The 19,521-nt window shown below is 42.8% G+C and overlaps 2 protein-coding genes across 10 annotated transcripts in view; both read right to left on the reverse strand.

Moving 5' to 3' along the window:
* ptprub (protein tyrosine phosphatase receptor type Ub) overlaps nucleotides 1-4,385 on the reverse strand; it is a 223,636-nt gene extending 219,251 nt beyond the window's left edge. For all 9 annotated transcript variants that reach the window (XM_042107080.1, XM_042107078.1, XM_042107079.1 and 6 more), the window contains exon 1: nucleotides 4,166-4,385. In XM_042107080.1, coding sequence (XP_041963014.1) covers nucleotides 4,166-4,235 — 70 coding nt within the window. In that variant the 5' untranslated portion in view covers nucleotides 4,236-4,385. The remainder of the gene's footprint in view (nucleotides 1-4,165) is intronic.
* A 6,189-nt stretch (nucleotides 4,386-10,574) lies between these two features.
* LOC121721027 (glucocorticoid modulatory element-binding protein 1-like) lies at nucleotides 10,575-19,428 on the reverse strand. The gene is made up of 10 exons (XM_042107578.1): nucleotides 18,416-19,428; nucleotides 17,966-18,024; nucleotides 17,568-17,689; nucleotides 17,226-17,329; nucleotides 16,341-16,480; nucleotides 15,024-15,161; nucleotides 14,648-14,785; nucleotides 13,900-14,022; nucleotides 12,407-12,922; nucleotides 10,575-10,636 (listed from the first exon to the last, which is right to left on the reverse strand). Exons 1-10 carry the CDS (start codon nucleotides 18,535-18,537, stop codon nucleotides 10,575-10,577), a joined length of 1,524 nt encoding a protein of 507 aa, XP_041963512.1. The 5' UTR covers nucleotides 18,538-19,428.
* Between the last annotated feature and the right edge of the window lie 93 nt (nucleotides 19,429-19,521).

Consider the following 19,521-nt stretch of genomic DNA (forward strand, 5'->3'; position numbering starts at 1 on the left):
CAAACACCCCTCAGAGAGCCCACCGCAGATCTCCTACATCCGCTGCAGGCTTCTGCACATGCTGTGTCTCTCAAGATTGATTTAAAAAGTCCAGACAGTGCCGGGGGAGGGGAGGCTAAAACCACTCCGATACACAGTGCTCCTGACCGGTGACAAGCCGGCTATTACGATATCGTCAACAGATCCCAGACAGAGTCGCCGCCTCCCTCCCCTCCTTTCATTTTCCGCCAACTTTCCATCACCTCGCTTCCTTGAACCGATCTGCCTTTTAAGCTGTTGATGCACCGAAGAGGAATGAACCGGTTGTTCCAGAGACAATAAACATGAAGCTCTTTTTTTCCTTTCTTTTCCCCACTTTCCTTCTTTTTTGTTCTCGTTTTACTTTCACTCCTTTTCCCGTCAGACATGACTCAGCCTGGCCCTGTTGCTTAGTTAGACAAGAAGCCCTTCAGCACCCCACCCCCACCCTCTCCAGAGCCGTCCGTTGCCCAACAAACATCTTCAGTAAAAAAAAAGAGTGTGACTCTTTCTTTCTTTCTTTCTCCTGCTCTAACACATCATTAAATAAAGCACAAGCTAGGCGCTGCTGACCTTCACATCACACACTGTAGCTGGTGTTCCCATTACCCACCCAAAAACAAAAAAAGCACTCTATCCTCATAAACACGAAACAAGTTCAGCGACAGGTTCCTTCTGGCTGGAGTCGGTGAAAGTCAAACAGAAGACACAAAGGGGAGACTTAGTTCCTGAGCACCTGGGCTTTCTTCCCCTAGGGGGTAATGGGAGGAAATGTGTAATTAAGTGGAGATAAAGGCACGAAATGGCTAGATGAGAGTAGTCTGTAGTAGATTACTGGCTCAGCTTCACCTGTGAGGTCTGCACTTGTGGTGCGTCAGATCACAGACCTCCATCCGAGATGGCAGCCGAGATCCTTGGCATGCGAACCCGTGGCGTCAGCCTGTCTGCGGGTATTCCACTGACTCGGCCACGACAGCACTGGCACGCCATACCAAAAACCCACTCCGCTTTAATGACAGGCCCTCCTCCTCATATAAAATCAAGACAGGCCAGAGACTTTACTACAGCCACATCACCAGTCCAAACACACAGCAGTGAACTAGAACTCCATAACAGAGCTGTAACACTCACACCTTTCCACCACAGGAATGAACTACAAAGAGCTCTTAATCCTATTCAGAAGAATGTATGTCTCAGAGAGCGGCCTCTGAACCACTGAAGACATTCCTTCCCCCTTTTATCAGATGAAGGTTGGAACGAAGACCAGAACCAGAGACTATCCTTCAGTAATAGTATAAGGCAGGTGAACAGCTCCCATTAATTGTTAGTAAGTGTGCTGCTGCTTGCTGTTCTAACCAGTTTTAAAAGATGAAACAATGTCACTGCTGGGAGAAAAAAGGAAACGACGAGGAAAAAACGAGGTTGTGAAACAGAGCAATGAGCCCTCTCACGTCTCAAATCTCAGGCGACAGCGTGAGACAACGCGAGTACAGCCTCCCTGTTCCGTCCCAGCTCTTTTAATTATCTTCATGTGGTTTAATTATTTTCATAATTCAAACCATTCGTCTCAATGATATGCCTTGCTCACTTCATTACAGAAATCATTTACCAATGTGAGTTCTGCTCGGATGCCTGCGCCGCATTGTGATGTGGCGAATATCTCTATGCTTGACCTGGGAGACCAATAATATTGCATGCCCTTGGGAGGAGGAGGGGGGTTGGAGTAGGGGGACAAAACAGAACAAAGTTTTTCAGATAAATCGCGTCAGTGGATATAGGGAGCTAGACAGGGCCCTGATGAAGATGAAGGGGAATATTCCTTCAGTGCAAATGATCAATATGTATTACCTTCAGCCAGAAAAGCAGAGGCTCTTCTGCAAGATGAAGCCACCAAGGTCACACCATGCACAGCACAGAAACCCCGAAACACACACAGCCACATGGCCATTACTTGTATCTAGCCTATGTTAAGCACTGGCTGGCATTACTATGTTGGGTCATGAAGTTCATTTTAAGTGCATTTATCATTTTAAGTGCATTTCACTGAGTTTTACAGGTGTTTAGCTCTGTCCTCTTGCACCAAGTAGCCTACATCACAAATCTAGGCTATCAGAAATAGATTATCATCTATAGAAGGGGCCCCTGATAGGCTACTGAGAAATTTGCCATATTTCATTAGCTCAATGTAAGTACAGTGAACTTTTATTACCCTGCTTCATGGTTGGTAGACAGAGTGTTCACAGATGAACTTGTACAAAGTGTAGGCTACTGTGCTATACTACTCTGAGGCTATAGAAGTGTTTTTAAGTGATAGCCTGTAAGTGGTAGTATCTGCGATGCACACAATTGCTCTCAAAAACCATTATGCTGAAATAAATATTTAACTGTAAGAGGCTGATCTAAAAACCTACAAAAAGTCACTTCGTGTGGGTCTATCACGGTTCCTGTTGTCAATTCACTTTAGGTCAAGTTCTGTATGGCTGTCAACTGGAGCAGATAACGCGCTGGCGGAAATGGCGGCCACAGATGATAATAGACGGATTAATCGAACAAAAGTCAGACCGAGACAACAGCTTGTGGATTTGTTAGACAAAGACGCTAATGAAAAAAGACACAGAAATTACATTACGCCATGCGCAAAGCGGATGCATGACAGATCGCTCAGTGAAGGACATTTGGATATAAATCAATAGCTTCTTCAAATGAGCCTTAAACGCTTAAGTGTCTCCAAGTCCATAGATGAAGCGGAAGAGAATTCGGGGTGCATCTTTAAAAAGATGTGTCCGATGAGGCCTCGTCATAGATAAATCACACACACACCCTCTCTCTATCGCGCTCTCTCTCTCTCCCTCTCTCTCTCTCTCTCTCCATCACTTACGCACACACATGGAAAACGAGAGAACGCGCGCGGAGGAGCGAACGCAGGAGAGCACCCACCCTCCACCCTAAAAACACGCCAGCCAGCCATCAAATTTTGTATCATAATTGTCTGCGCTAGTTTCATCACGATTTTTTAATGCTACTGATTAAAGTCTTTGTTGGACTATTTAAAAATCTGCCAGATGTGCGTTAAAAACATGCAGGCTGTCAGACAACAAAAATAACAGCCTGGATAAGTCAAACATCGCAACTTGCCAACAAACATGGTTTCATCAGATAAGAATTTCCAAAAATATATTGAAAACGCGCGGGAGGGGGGCAAGTGCAATCCTCTTTGTGTCATCCAATTTGTTAAGTCGGTGTATTTACAAAACAACTGTTAAAAACAATGATACAAGGAGATTAATGTGTGTTTCTCTGCTTCCCCGGCTGGTCCGTCGGTGCTCACAGTTTCACCAAAGAGCCAGTATTTTAAAGGTAAAGAAAATAAAAATAAAATAGAAGGAGTCGCTTATTTTAAACTGTTTCAATTTGGAGGGAAAGGCTAGGCCTACATATGGTTAATATGATCTTGGTATTTTGTCAAATAGCAATTATTAAGCCCAATAGGAAGGAAGGATTGCATATCACTGATGACAATTCAGGACTGCACTGAAAATGGAGATAAGCAGTGTCTTTATAAAACATTGCATCTTCATGAGTTAGCTGTATCGTTCATAATAAACATCATTATTAGAAGCGGCAAGCTTCATTAAGTGTCCAAGTCAAATAACTTCACAAGCTCCATCCACTCCGCATCTCACCACGAGCTGCGCAGGTAAGAAAAACAACGGGAGCTATGGGTCTAGACAAAGTAATTCTGTTCCACCTGGTCCGGCAAACGTGCAATAAATATTACTTTCTCGTATTCGAAAAAGCCATTTTGGTTCATCTTAATCAACCCAGACAAATTCTAACGCACTCTAACAATTTGTTTTACCCACGACCTGAAAGCAAGGGAAGCTGAAAAGAGTTGATGTCGCCTACGATTCAGCAAATACGGTCAGTTAATACAATACGTATCAAAGCCCTGCTCCAACAAACAGAATTCAGCCACCGAATTTCATAGCCTATCGTAAAGTCTTTCAGAACTTTCAAACACACTGCGAGCAAAGTGAAACAGGGCTTTTGCCCACACTTTGCACGCATATATTCCCACATCATCTGAATCCAGCAAAACACGAACAACTTTGCAAGAGTGCAAATTCGTGAAAACCTGGGACATTACCTGTTGGTCCTTCAATGCCATCGGCGTGGATGTGGACAGCCAAAATCAACAGAAAAGCACAGGTGTTCATTCTGTCGTTTTAGTCCGGTTTGGGATATCAACAATAATCATTTCAGTGACTCCGAAAGGGCTGGTTGTGAAGTTGCTGACTCTGGCCCATCGATTCCCTGAATTCCTATTGAAACGCAGCGGAGAGTCTTTCCGAACGGTAGAAGGGCAAGCGAAAGCCTTGCTAACTGACGTCAGGATAAACAATTCAAAACGGGATTTTTTCACGCATACTTTTAAGCGCGTGACATGTGTGCTTAAAAGTATGGAGCGCACGCCTCCATGTGGCGCACTCGAGTAAAGATCAATTGCGCAACTCATCCGCCGTGGAAAAGTGAGTTTCTGGGGACCAGATTACTCCGTAGTATGCTATGTATGACAGTGCAGCAGAATGATAGTCCATTGCCATTAGTTGACATCAATTATTCCGGATACTAATTATGGTTGTCAAATTGGGTGCATGTACGTGCTTTTTACGTGTGTAAAAAGAGTAGAATCCATGCAAGTCTCGTGTAAGTCTTATTCACACGTCTCGATATGTGGCTCAAGTTGTATCAGTAGGCTAATAAGTAGGACAAGCCAACAATTATTACATTTATCGAAATAAAAGGCCCGCACACGAGAATTCTTCACTGAGAGAAATCCCTATAAAGTTCTGTAGGCATTATGTGGTTACGCCCACGCAGTCACGCACTCAGTTATCCCTTAAACCAGAAGTAGAAGAGGTATTGAAATATGTATTTTTTCTCCCGGCGGCACAACGGCGACTGTTGCCAGAGACGAGACCTCCCTAATCCTGCCAGGTTTAATCAGACGAGCAGCTATTACATTGTGCCCTGAGGATACAGAGATGAGACACAGACGAGCTACAGCAGGACTATAGCCTAGGAGGGAGGAAATGTTAAGAGCAGTGCCGAGCGGCCAACCTCGTCATATCCCAGCGCTGATGAACACTGACAAAGTGCAGAGACGACTGACCCTCTGAACAAGGTATTTACGCCCATTATTAATGATTTCCACGGAGCTTCCTGAACTGACATTGAAGGCAGAAACGTTTTCCTTTCCTTCGGTCTCTTCACCTGTCACTGTCAGTCTAGAGGGGGGCGTATCACAATGACAACCGGTACTCGGCTCTGGTGGTGACAGCTGAGCTATTCACCTTGATTCACCCGGGTGAGGGGGCCTCATCCTCCGGCACACCGGCTGGGCCCCGGAAACGAACGGTATTATCCAACCATCCCACTGGTTAGTCAGATTTGGGCTAATCTTTTTAACCGTGCAACCAAGAGAATGGAAGCCGATTGATCCTAGAACAAAAGCGTAAAAAAAGCTTAAACCAAACATCACAAACTATCATGTAAAGTAGACCAGGTGGTGTTTGGAATATTAATTTGCCTCTATGTGATCAATTCCATTTTAATTGGATCATTTGCCTTACATTCCTTGGATGCAACCTATTTGGGGTGTGGAGTTTGAGGACAAGCAATATAGTTACAAACTCTCCAATCTATACCGATGACCAAACACTGAAATAACACCCTTATCTATTCTAAGCCACATTGACAATAATAACGCTGTGGGAAAAGGCGATGAAATGCACCTGAGGAGATGAAGAGCCTTTGTGGGGATATGAATCCTGTGTCATCTTCAGTTGGAGACAGTGACCATCAGAATGTCAGTTCAGGGCAATTTACAGATTCCCCAGAACAGTCTGAGCGCTATATGGATAGCCTACAGGCCTATGGGTAATATACAATTGTAAAGGCAAAACAAGGCCAGGTAAGTTTATAACACATTCAATACACATATACAATCCAATGTGCTAGGCTATGCAAACATAAAAGCGAAAATGCAGTTAATAGTTACAGAAGGTACAGCACATAATGTGCAGTATAAGGTACGGGACAGTTGGAAAATGTGGCAATCTGACAGCCACCAGGTGGCAGGAGTGGTGAATAGCATGCACTGTAAAAGTCAGCGTGTTCTACAGCAGCAACACCTCTTCAAATGACAGGTACAATGGCTGTGTGGAAGCACTGGTAGCCTAATCTTGTCCCTTACTGAAGTAAACACGCGTGCAGCGTACACTCATCTACTTTTGTGAGCCAAGTGTACACAAAGTAGGCCTATCTCAAGGCATCAACAATAAACTGTCGGCGGTGCATATTATCCAGCCAAACACATAGTCTCAGAGGGAATGAAGACGTGCAAGTATTGTCTGACTGGATGGTATACACTGAAGGAGACTAATCCGATCAGGCCGCCACCCGGTGCGCATCATCCAGTTACCGCGATACGGCCTGTCTTGTGTGAGTATCCAAGTCTCATGATTGAATCATCAGTCGAGAGAGATGTGCCCATTTCCGACCCAAACACATTTGAGGGCTGGTTTATGGTCGTAGCAAAGGGGCCTTAAACACGTTTAGCTTCAAGCAGTGTGAGCGTGATGGATTGCCTCTCCATATATTAGATTCGATATAAAAGCACCAAGCGATTGTTTTGCAAATCGTAGCTTTAATTCAATATAGGGTGGAGCAAAATGCGGATATAGGTCAACAATAGCTGCCCTGTGGGCTAGAACTTTGAAATGTCATCCTGCAGAGGCTTTCTCGAGAGAATTTCTGTTAGCAAACTGAGCTTAATCATGCAATGATGCGTGTGTAGTACAATGTGTTCACCAGAGGGCACAACGCATCTGACATGGTGGATAGGGAGTCTACATCAAACTCATTTAGTTAAGTGAATAAAATAAAGGTGTTGCGCATCATGAGTCAGTGGCATTCATAATCATAACACTCCACATACTTGTCACTTGATTTAATATCAGTTCTTACTTGAGATGACTGGGAGGACGTGTTGGTTAATTAGCAGCGTTGGTCATCCTGCTACACACCTGCACCTGCATTTTCTGCAGCTGCTTGTTAACCCTTGTGTTATCCTCAAATCTTACCGACACTAAATACCCCAGCTAAATAAACCCTCAGAAAAGTATTATAATTCATATTGTTACCCAGTTTTTTTGTGACAGGTACTTAACAAGAGTGTAATAGCCACCACCAAAAGCTCTACAAAACAATCCCACCCCCCCCACACCCCTTTATGAACCTTGGAACCCTGGCTGGCAATATTGCCCATCCAGTGTCAGCAGCCCAAATGCTTGCTGTTGCTTCCCCTTTTGACTTATACAGTCCTGCCAAAATGACTTATATGTAATACGTACTTGTGTATGTAATAATGATAATAACAATATATGTTCTCATACTATTCAAATAATAATATCCATAATGTGTCAAATATTCATGTATTCTATGTTTCATACAGCTGGGGTCAACATCAATGTACAAAATATTTGTATAGGACATTGAAAACATATTATTGTACAAATTTCATGCTAACTCTGTTGTACCCTTCAATTGAGGAAAAGTCATGAAACATGAAGCAAAAAAAAAAAGTGAACCATATATTTTATAATGTTAAACATTGCTTGGGGTCAAATTGACCCCAAGGAGGGTTAATCTACATACATTAGCCTACAAACGCAAAGCATGATAGCAAAAGTTTCTGAATCTACTTAACACACTGAAGGCTATTTCAACCCCTTCAATATGACCTTCATTTAGGCTACAAGAGGTCAGTGGTTAGCATTCATTACCTCATTAACTTATTTCGTGTTTAGAATGAGGCCTTGCTCATGGTAGAAATGGTATGAATACGTATTATAATAATGGTATATACCAGCTCAAGCCTGCAAGCTTTTTATTCAGATGTAGTGTACTACATAATGGTAAATTAACTTGAGGTAGTGTGTGTGTGTGCATGAGAGAGGAACAGAGAGAGAGAGAGAGAGAGAGAGAGAATTATATCCGCCAGGTGCTGTTAAATGCCTTATAGTGCACTATCTCTCTTTCCCACTATACCACTCCGCATGAATTTGCCATAATACATTTGACCTGTGCTTTCCCTGATGAAAATGGGATTACATGGACTCTGGGCGTATCAGGGAACATTCAGAACGCAAGTTTAAAGGGAGTCTCTGTGCCACTGCTTGAACCAAACAGATACACACTGAAACCACTTCATGATGCCACTGTGGTCTGTGGTGAGCCTCTTGGGTCATACTCACCACTACACACCCAAGAGTCCAGAAAGGTGTCATATGGGGCGGGGCGATGGGAGATCAGAGAGGTTAATAGACCACAGTGGAAAATTGTCTGAAATAGGCCTACATCTCTGACCTCTACCGCCATCTGCCTGTGATACACCAGAATGCAGGCTTTCTCCTCCCCTTTATGCAGGCCATGTTGAATTAAAGGCATATTATGCTTTATTAAATACGTTTTTTTATCCCAATACAACAGCTGCAAAGTGATTTTGGTGGTAAACTAGCTTGCAATGTCCCAGCCATAACCAACCTGTATGGAGAACCAGCCTTGCAACTTTGCTTTCCCCCGACCAGAGAATCATGCATTGCTTCACGGCAATTGTGCAATAGCCTACTATTTGTAAGAAAGGTGTAGTATTTACCTTGTCAGTTGACATGACTTTTCTGAGATCTTTGCCCATTTGTAAACAAACCCAGATGCACCTGTCAGGGGGAGGGTGCAAGCCATGAGTGGTATTTCCAACAGCTGAAATACAAATGCACCCTATAGTGGAGCAGATGAGCTCATATATAAAAGGTATTGTGCATTTTATGACTAAAGCATGACATTTTGGCTAGTGGTTCTAGAGACTGTAAACTTTATTTTCAGATATGGAGCCACTTCAGATTTGACCTCAGGGGCCAGGCAGACTCAAAACAAATGTCACTAATTTTCAGGAGTAAAATATTACTGCAAGTCATTCTAGAATTTTACAGTGCAATCTAGAACTTGCATTAACTGCCATGTATAATGTGTGCTTGAGTGCATTATGACATCAAATGGAATATTTAGTTAGCAACATTCTTATGCAACCCGAATTCCAAAAAAGTTGGGATGCTTTGTAAAATGTGAATAAAAAAAGAATGCTATGAACTACAAATCATATCAACACTATGGGCTCTATCGTGCACCCGGCACAAGGTGGTGCAAAGTGCAACGCAAAGCTTATTCTCATCTTGCACCCAGTCAGTGGCGGATTTTGCACCATGCGCTTCACTTTTATTAAACCTTGCGCCCAGGGGTGCGGCAGAAGGTGTGGTCTGGCGCATGATCCAAAAATCGCTCTTACACAAAAGAGAAACCTGGTCAGAAATCTGTGCCAAGTTGTTTCTATGTTATTTTAAGAGCAGTGATATGGGCGGGTGCATACACCCTGCTTCTCTCATCCACAGGAACGCGCACCAGCGCACATCCATGCAAAATGTTACAAATTACATGATTACATTGGGAAACATTATAATAAAGATATTAAGAAATACATCGCACAATGAGTATTCACCACTGTGGGGAAATAAGTGGGGGAAAAAGCGTTTTAATGTCTAATGGGGTTGTTGTTTAACTGGCTACACTTTAAAGAAAGGTATACATTAAAAGGATGGTCTCAGTTATTTTGAATTTTCCTTAGCTGTGACCTCCAAGGTCAGCCTGACTTAGGGAGTCTGAAGTGAAACCAGCTTATCGCTTATCATGAAAGCTCTTTTTCTTTCTTTTTATGTAATCCATCCAGAATACTCTGTTTTAGTCCTATAAATAATGGTAAGATTTTGTTTACAACTCAGACTTGTTGCTCTCATGCTTAGGAAGGATGCTTGTGTGTTTGTAACCTGTCTCAGGCGTTGTGAATAAAGCTTTGTAGGCTACTCTGCCATACGGTTGGCTTGCCTGTGGGATACTTTTTGCCTCTTTGTGGATTAATACTTAATTTTTACCACACCATCATTTTCAAATTGGTAATGGCGGATCAAATTGAGTAAGAACTTTAACTCAAGATCCTTGGTCAATGAAACATAGCCTCTATCTATGAGTAACTTATTAAGTAGTCTACGAAAAAGTCTATGAAAATTACCTTTGTTATAAACATTTTATACATGAGTTACATCCAATGTCTTATAGGCCAGACGCACTAATGTGTGAAATATTGATTAAGATGTAGTGCTTAACATGCTACATTATAAAGTAATGTTTGGTATAATAGTATTTGGTATAATAGTATTACTGATAAATGTAAAGAAGCAGACCCATGGGGGCAGTGGGGAGTTACTTTCAGTTTCAGGTCTGCTTTAAGCTGCTTGTCCATAACTTGGCCTACATTGTCCCAAATTGTCTCTTTCTCTTTCCGATGGGCTGCATGTGGTGAGCTTAAACAACAGGGCTACGGGTCAATTTACACTGAACTGACACTTTAAGGGGAAGATGCTGTAATCTCTATAGTCACAATGTCATGCGAGATCAACATGGAACATGAAGAAAAAAATCTCCAGTTCATCAGTACACATGATTGCTGACACAGGACAAAGAGGGTACATTTTTTATTTAGCGTTTTTAGTTGGACTTTAAAAATGCCTTTTCCCTGTAATTTCTATTGGCATTGATGAATTTGCCCCAATGTAGGTGTGTGTGTGTGTGTGTGTGTGTGTGTGTGTGAACAGTGCACTTGTGTTCCACTCTCTCATAAAGATATAAACTAAACACATAAATACAAATATATATTTTACAATACATCTGAAAGGAAGAAAAACTGTTTGTGCAGATTAGTTTAGAATTAAGTGCTTGCTTAAAGAGACATGATTCCAGAACACAGAAAGAAACCAAATGTTTAGTTGTTAACTACTCTGATTGAACCAGTCATTTGCTGAGTTTCTGCATATATCTTTTCCTAAGTCTGTTCATCCTCAGACATCTTGGGCCCGAGGCTGCCTTAAAGAAGGGGATTTTGGGGGATGCTACAGTACATGCTCTCTCCACTGAGTCTCAATTTAGATTCATTTTTTTATTTTACAATCCAAACTTGCAAATAGCTTCAGAACTGAATGGTACCATCTAAGGTGCATTTTTTATCTAAAAATAAATAAACAAACAATGAGCATATCCATGTGTCCATTGAACTAATTGTACAAGTAACAGTTTCCGCTCCTTTTTTCTTCTCAGGCCAGATGCTTCCATGACAAATGTTTCCCTTTCAGCAAATCCCTACAATTTGGTTTTGTTAATCTCCAAGGACTAACCCAAGGGAGCAAAGCCACTATGCAAGTACCACTATGACGAGTGCCAAACTAACTGTAAAACAGGGGCTACATAATACTGGCTGCAAAAGGGATGATCATTGACAAAACAAAATAATCACTAATGACTAATACTGTCCTTGAAAACTTCAATTATCTTTTAACACCGTACAAGGGCAAAAAATGCTGATGTAAAACAAAAATAGAACTAAATAAATTTGCCTGGAACACCTGGAATTCCCTATATACCATATATATGTATACATATCCAATATATAAATTTAAAGTGTAATGAAAATTCGACATACAAACTATTCACATATACACAAAAGTATACTCTGTCAACAAAATAACTGTGTAGTTGAAACAGTCATGAAACCCTGAAACTCCAGAAGAGTAAACATATTTGAAAGAATAGAAAACAGTGATTTTTCTTTTGGCTTAAAATCACTTGTGGCCAGAGGGGAAAGAATCAAGTATTGAATCCAGTCATAGGTATGTAGAGGTATACATTACTTCACCATCCAGGAGAAAAAAAACATGTAGGATGGTGGACCACATCGACCGATTTCTGCATTATAAAGGACAAGGACAGAGGAGTCAGCTGCAGCTGAGTTCTCATGTTTAAAGGTCCTAGGCTACACACTTGTGGTTGTCTTCCCTGTGAAAGGAAGAGAGAGGCTAGTGATACGTGGGCCATGTTAGATTAAAAACTCCCTGAAGTTTGTCACATGGACAACCATCAACCCTATTCACCTGTTATCTCTCACTCTATCTCTCTCTCTCCCTTTCTCTCTCCCTCTCTCTCTCTCTCTCTCTCTCTCTCTCTCTCTCCCTCGGTGGTGTGGATTGGAGGGTATTTCCTGCTGCTTAGCGGAACGCTCTTTTGTGGCTCTTTTTCTTTCCTGCCGTTTTGTGTGTTCTCTCCCCGGCCCCCTCCTCTCTGCATCTCCTCTCCTCCCGTCTCCTCTCCTCCGCCATCGACTCCTCTCCCTCCTCCCCCTCTTCCTCCTCCACGGCTCGCCTCCTCCCCCTCTCCTCCTCCTCCCTCTCAGACTCCCCTCTCTCCTCCTCTATTTCCACCCTCTCCTGCATCTCTCCCCTGGACGGAGGTCTCTCCTCCATGGCACTGAGAGCCCCCGCAGACCTCAGGTTGGCCGCGCCTGGCAGGCTGAGCCCCGAGGCCGGGCTGATCCCCACCGCTTCGGCCTTCCCCCGGTAACCTCCAGAGGCTGAGTGGAGGGGGAAGAGCTGGGAGCCGGTGGGGAGCTGAGCCAGGCTGGAGATGGGGAGCCCAGGCACCGACAGCGTCTGCCCCACCGGGGAGAAGGTGATGGGGGACAGCACCGTGAAGGGGCTCCCGGAGGAGGCGGCCGCAGAGCTGGAGGAGAACAGCGCGGAGGAGGTGGAGGCGGAGCGCTGCAGACGTGGCCGTTTGCCGAACGGGGGCCTGGAGAAGGGCGTGGCCTCCAATGGAGTGTGCACAATGATGGGGAATGGAGAAGAGGGGTGGGTCCTCCAGTCCAGTGGCTGCTTCTTCTGATTGTCCAGCTGACATTCTAGAACTTTAGAGCACACAGAAGTCAAAAGTCATTTATTATCGTAAACGCGCTAATAACCATTTCGTTCGAAAATTCTTAAAACAACGATGTCTTTTAATACTTCAAAATAAAATTTGCTAAATGAACCTTACATTTTTCAGTAGCCATAGGTGTGTAGATTTGAACAAAATCTAGTTTGCTTCTAACGGGGCTTTTACTGCCTGAAATATCCGATTTTGTTTACCACGCTCGGAGTTTAGTGCTGGGCTGCTGGGTGCTTATTCCCAACCTTTCTCACGGCACATCAACGGTTAGCATGAGAATTCTCGTCACAATTCAAAATTCCAGTGGAGCTCCAAGCGGATTTGTACACGCAGCCTTACAACACTGTTTACAGCTCTTCGAGTCACGGCAAAATGTAATTTTTGGTACATAACTAATTTAGATAAACTTATGGTGTGGGTGCTTGCGTTTCTTTAGGAATCCGCCGTCTTGGTTTGTATAGAAATGAATATTAAGTGACACATACACGTAAGAGGTTGATAATATGTGATGTTCCAATATGATTTTCAGTCAAATATCCAATAGTGAGGACACTTAGTGGATATACTATTACTGATAGTAACTATTATTTAATACATTTGTAAATACATTTGATGCTGTTATTTTTGGTAATAATAATAGGGGTAGGTGGAATGTGTCAACTTATTATTAGTGCAAATGGCAACAAGTAACAAAAGTCTCTCCTTATCTAAATAATCTTTTAAATGGTTAATTGAATTGAACTGTAACTGTAGCTTCTACTTACAAGTAACTCTTACAAGTATTCCCTCCGGTATTCATCCAGGTTCAAGTCTACTGGCAGAATGCCATAAACTATTCTCAACATTGGTGGAGGTTTTGAAACAAGCATTTTGATGATATGAAGCACAACAAAGGCAGTGCATCTTTATAAAAGAAGAAAGGGCAGTGTGATTGGGTGGATGGGCTGTTGTTCTCACCGTCCAGTCTGTTGTGGAGCAGCTCTTCATTCTGGGACGTCCTGCTGCGCTGCAGGTCCAGAACCTGCCTGACAGAGTCCAGCAGCCCAAACATCTGAGTGAGCGTGCTCAGAACCGCTGCATCTGATGTGATAACAAACATAGGCACACACACACACACACACACACACAAACACAAACACACACACGCACGCACGCGCACACACACACACAATATCACCAGTTAGTACACAATAATAGGAGACATTCCGCACCTTATACACAGGGACATGAAAAAGTACCATGAGAAAGGTCAGAAGAAAAGAAACATGTATGATTGTAACCTTTTGAACAAAGTGTGTCTGCATGTATGTGTGTGTGTGTGTGTGCTGGTATTGTGCGTGTGTGTGTGTGTACAGGTGTGTGTTTGCGTGGATTTGTGCATCTGTATGTGAGTGTGTGTGTGTTTCTGCATCTGTGTGTGTGTGTGTGTTTCTGCATCAGTGTGTGTGTGTGTGTGTGTTTCTATGTCTGTGTGGGTGGGTGTGTGTGTGTGTGTTTCTGCGTCTGTGTTTGTGCAGGTGTGTGTATGTGTGTGTTTGTGCATCTGTGTGTGTGCATGTGTTTGTGCATCTGTGTGTGTGTTTCTGCATCAGTGTGTGTGTTTGTACATCTGTGTGTGTTTGTTTGTGTGTGTGTGTGTGTGTGTGTGTGTGTGTGTGTGTGTGTGTATGTGTGTGTTTGTGCATCTGTGTGTGTGTGTACCTACCTGTGTGATGCAGGAGAGCCTGCTCCCCACGCTGTTCCACCCCCCGCAGCAGGGCTAGCAGCTCTGTGCGGATGCTGGACACCACCTCCCCCACCAGGCCCAACTCCGACAGGCCCTGCCAGAAGCTCAGAGACTCATCTGGAGACACACACATGCACACACACACACACACAAGCACACACACACGCCATAACAGACACACATAATAATAATGGGTTTGAATAAAGATAGTTACAGAATCTATGCTCAAACCAAACATTACTCTCTACTTCCCTATTTACACACACACTCTCCAACCCTGTCTGACCCCACTAACACTGACCACACCCTCTTTTGTCTTTTGGCCAGTAACTCCTGATAATTTCATTATTATCACCTGCGTCCTCTGCTTCTTTCTTGATCTCTCCGTTGGCCTGTGATTGGGCAGGGATCATATGACTCGCCCGCGCCTCCATCATGACACTGCCTGAGTCTTCAGACTTGTCCTCCATGAACAGCATCTGACCGCCACCACCTACTCAAAGAGACCGACAGAGGAAGAGATAAGAGTGATTGAGAGGAGGAATAAAAGAGAGACAGAGAGAGAGAGAGAGAGGAAAGACAGAAATCTGGTCATTGACAGAAAACTGTCAGCAACACACTGCACACTCCTGGACCTATCACACGAAAAAGGCACTGAGAAGGCAAAGGACAAATGGGAAAGTGTACCATCTGTATCACTGCTTCAAGAAATAGGTAAAAAATGCAGGACATCCTCAAAGGCGGGGGGTAAGAGTGCTGATTTGGGAGAGGTTGTAATAGATGGGGTGAGGATGTTGCCAGCATGTCCTGTAATGAAGGCAATAAGGATGGATGGAAATTGGTTGCAGTAAATCCAACTAATAAACTTAACTGCCAGAAACCTGTTTAGATTTTAGCTCAAAGACATTACACAACTTTGAGTGGCAGTCTCTTAAATAACAAATATTTCCTATAATATTGATAGCCTTTTTAATACAGACCATATCTCTATTTAGAAAAAGCAGCTTTACTTGAATTGATTACTGAAATCAAAAAGCAGATTTGTGTGTCACCGTAAAGCTTAAAATGAAAAGTGAACACAAAATAGTTGTGTGTAGCAGCAAGGCATCGAGGCATGTCTAAATCAAATATTGCTATAAAATGCTGCCTTCTAAGATATCTTCATTTTGATGAATTTTGAAGGCAGTGTAGATGTATCTTCCGTGCTGCCTTCAACATTCAAAATTCTATCTAATTATGAGCAGCTGAACTGTAATTGGCAACAGATCTTTTTTTTTTAGAGCTGTGTAGTTGAACATTACGTTATTCTGCTTTCTGGTATCCTGGCAGCGGCTCTGTGTTACCTTGCTAGGCCGTCCGAAAACAAAGTTCACAGCTGCAATCTTGATGCCTGCTATGGCAAGTGACTTGTAAGACAGCTGAAAGTAGCGAGACAGCAGACAGCTGCCTTCCGTTTCAGACTCAATATTTCAAATGGATGACTTTTTCCAGCCTTCATTTTAATTTCAGCTTCAAATTCAATTTCTTGAAAGCACTGGGGCTTACAGCACCTGGTGATGATGAGTAGGGATAGAAGCTCAGGTGTGTGCCTTACATGGCCGTGGTGGTAATAGGGTTCAGGTATGTGACTGAACTGGCTCTGGTGGGAGGGGTGCTAAGGTGTGTAGCCTACCTGGCAGTGGAGAGGTGGGCGTGGGCATGGAGGGCAGGCGAGTGCTGTTGATGAGGAGGTCAAACTTGGTGCTGCGACACGAGTTGGTGCACACCGTGTCATGCTGGTAGAAGTCTATCTGGCCTGAGTCCATCATTTTCCTGCAATCAGGGCCGATGGAGAGAAACACAGTCAAGGAAAACTATGTGTGTTCATTTTCTTGTGTACTTGAGTGTTTTGATCTGACACAGGCTTGGATATATCTACACATTGTGTTGCTGCAGTTTTTGTGATGTTAACTCAATGTTATTGGCACATGTTTATCTCTATTCAGAGAGTGGTCATGATATAATTAATTGCCATTATCTCAACTACTGATTGAGTTTAGCACATTTAATACTTATTGGGAAATACCCAATTAAATTCTGCCCAATTAGCATGCAGTACCAACAGTACACTAATTCCTCTCTCCACTCTTCCACTTGGCCAACCATCATGATGTATTTGTGGAAGATAGTAAACTTGTCCCAGCTGAGAATAGCTTGCCTGTATTTCCTCACATTGTTTGCTTTCATTTGGAAACTCACTATGATGTTATTGTTACAGTAGCAGCATTACAGAAGTAAACATGTGTATAATTTGATTTTAAATCGAAAGGACAGGAAAAACTGTTGTGATTACACATTACTGATTAACACCACGCCAAAAGTGGTATGGTCATAGTCAGATATTTAGAACATTAGCGGGTAATGTTTGGGTGAATGTTCTGTAAGGATCTGCTGTCAAATGAATATTTGATGGGGATCATTATCAAGCAAAAAAGGTGGTGCTGGGGGGGGGGGGTGTTCTGTATGTGTGTGTGTGTGTGTGTGTGTGTGTGTGTGTGTTTGTCACTGTCTACATTACCTGAGCATAACCCCTCCCAAGCGAATGGCTCTCTTCCAGTCCTTCAGAGTGGATTTGCCAGCCAGCTGAACAAACTGCTTTGGGCTAATCAGCTGGTCATTGAACTGCATGGAAAGCATACACTAGGAGCAGGAACTATGTCAAGCAAATTTGCCATTCATAAGAAACAGCAAATATGTAGAGTTAAATAATTGAAGTAAAAATGCTGCCAGGGACATTTTTTATTTAAAATTCTACTCATTAGTGAATTAATGAATGAATTAATCAATTAATGTAGTTTAAATTCAGAGAGGCTTGACTTAAATGCTAATTCAAAATGTTGCAGGGGTGTTATGGACGCACCTTGACACATTTGACGTTAATGCCTGGACACACAAACTTCTTGTAGAGGAGGACTGCTCTGCTGTCGCCACAGGTAATGGGGTATCCATATTCCACCTCATCCCCATCTGTGCTGCTATCCTCTGTTGGGGGGAAGGGGAGTGTTACTGTACACAAAACATGCCTGACTGTGTTAGACTATACAGCTGAATTCAACAAATGTCTAGTTATCTGATGAGCACATGCTGTCCCTTTGAAGTGAGGACTGATCTTATCACTGACGGCAGATGAGCCACTTCTATGACAAGCATGGACATGATGTAAGTGAACTGAACTATTCTGTATCCTATCGTACAACAAAAAAAATATGTGTGGAGAGGAGGAGAAAGGAGAAGGATTGGTATGAGGACGCCTCTCACCTTGGTGCGTCTCCACAGCCAGAACTGTGGTAGATGTATCTGCAATGTCGTCATTTGCCCTGCAGGGGGAGACAAAGTCAAGAGTTTTATGTAGAGGGATCACAAAGCATTCTACAGGGTAGGGCTGATCGGCATTCTGCGTGCGCAGTGCATATATTATAACTGAAAACAAAGCCAAGGTAAATAACCCGACAGCATTGGTAGGTAGCCTATTAAAATGCAGCGTCTGGTTTATTTACAACACTTAAAGATGCATGTCTTGATTACAATATGTCTCAAATATCATGTTTTACTGTCGATATACAGATATACATTATATCATAATTAAATGATTATTATGGCAAGAAGGACATTCGCTAAAATTATCTGTTTTTTATCTGCACGTTTAATTTGTATTTTGGCTTTAGTTTGCAGGTGGGCAGAGTTTAGAGCCCCACCCTCCCTACTCACCCCTGAGAAATTGACTGGAGGTGCAGGATGACCTGGGCTTTGTGGCCAGTGATGGTGTCACCCTCCTCTCCCTTGACCACCAGCATGTCCCCCATAGACATGGTGACACCCGCATTGGCCATTATAGACTCCGAAAACCGCTACAGACGGACATGGAAAGCGCAATCACAGCAAATTAGAAATATCTCCATTCATGTTTGTTTACGTCCTATTGCAAATGAATATTCAAGTAGCCTAGCCTACACAAAACATGAGTGCTGATTTTGAATAGGCTACTACTGAATTTTAACCTATAGCCTAAGCTATTATTACAACTGGCAGCAGTGGTGAAAGTAGACCCAACATGATACTAAGAGTAGAACACAAATACATATAGGCTAATTATATTCAATTGTTCTGTTGAATAACATCAGTACAATGAAGAAGCACACAAGCAGTTCATTAGCAATCAAACCCTCAGTTACGCGCCGGCTGCACTGTTGTTGCGTGAGTAAATGCCACAGTGCGTGATGTACAGTCATAACTGTTCATCAGAGAAAGCTACGTGCAAATTCCACGCACAAAAGGACGAATGAGAGGCATATGAACAGTTAAAATAATCAGCCGTCAAAGCACGTATGATTGTGATTACCAAATGTTGCTGTCGTAGAAGATTGGCTCTTTACAACTGAATATTATTACACTGTTATTATAGAAATTCAGCTCTAAAATGACCATTAGACGCGAGACACATTAAACAAAGTTGAATACAGGACAATTGCTAATACATCTAACCACAGCTATCTTTCAACCTAGATAACATTAGAATAAATATATTTTTCATGTTCTTTCGGAGTTCTGGCAATAGCTTTTCCCAAGTTCAGGCTTGCGCTTCACACCCTTTGCGTGCTTGCTACTCTATCTGTGCGTGTTTAGGAATGCGCCATTTATTTAACCACAACACAACAACAGTTGCACTTGATCTTGGAAAAACAGATTAGAATACACATATAAGTATTTAAGAAGAATGTTGCTTCGACCTGTCATTGTCACAAAGGTTGTCAACGCCAGACCGATACGCTATTTCTTGAGCCTTAACGTGCCTTCGTATTTCTTTTCTCTCCGTT

Source organism: Alosa sapidissima, chromosome 10 (genome assembly GCF_018492685.1).
Source record: "Alosa sapidissima isolate fAloSap1 chromosome 10, fAloSap1.pri, whole genome shotgun sequence".
Classification (NCBI taxonomy): domain Eukaryota; kingdom Metazoa; phylum Chordata; class Actinopteri; order Clupeiformes; family Clupeidae; genus Alosa; species Alosa sapidissima.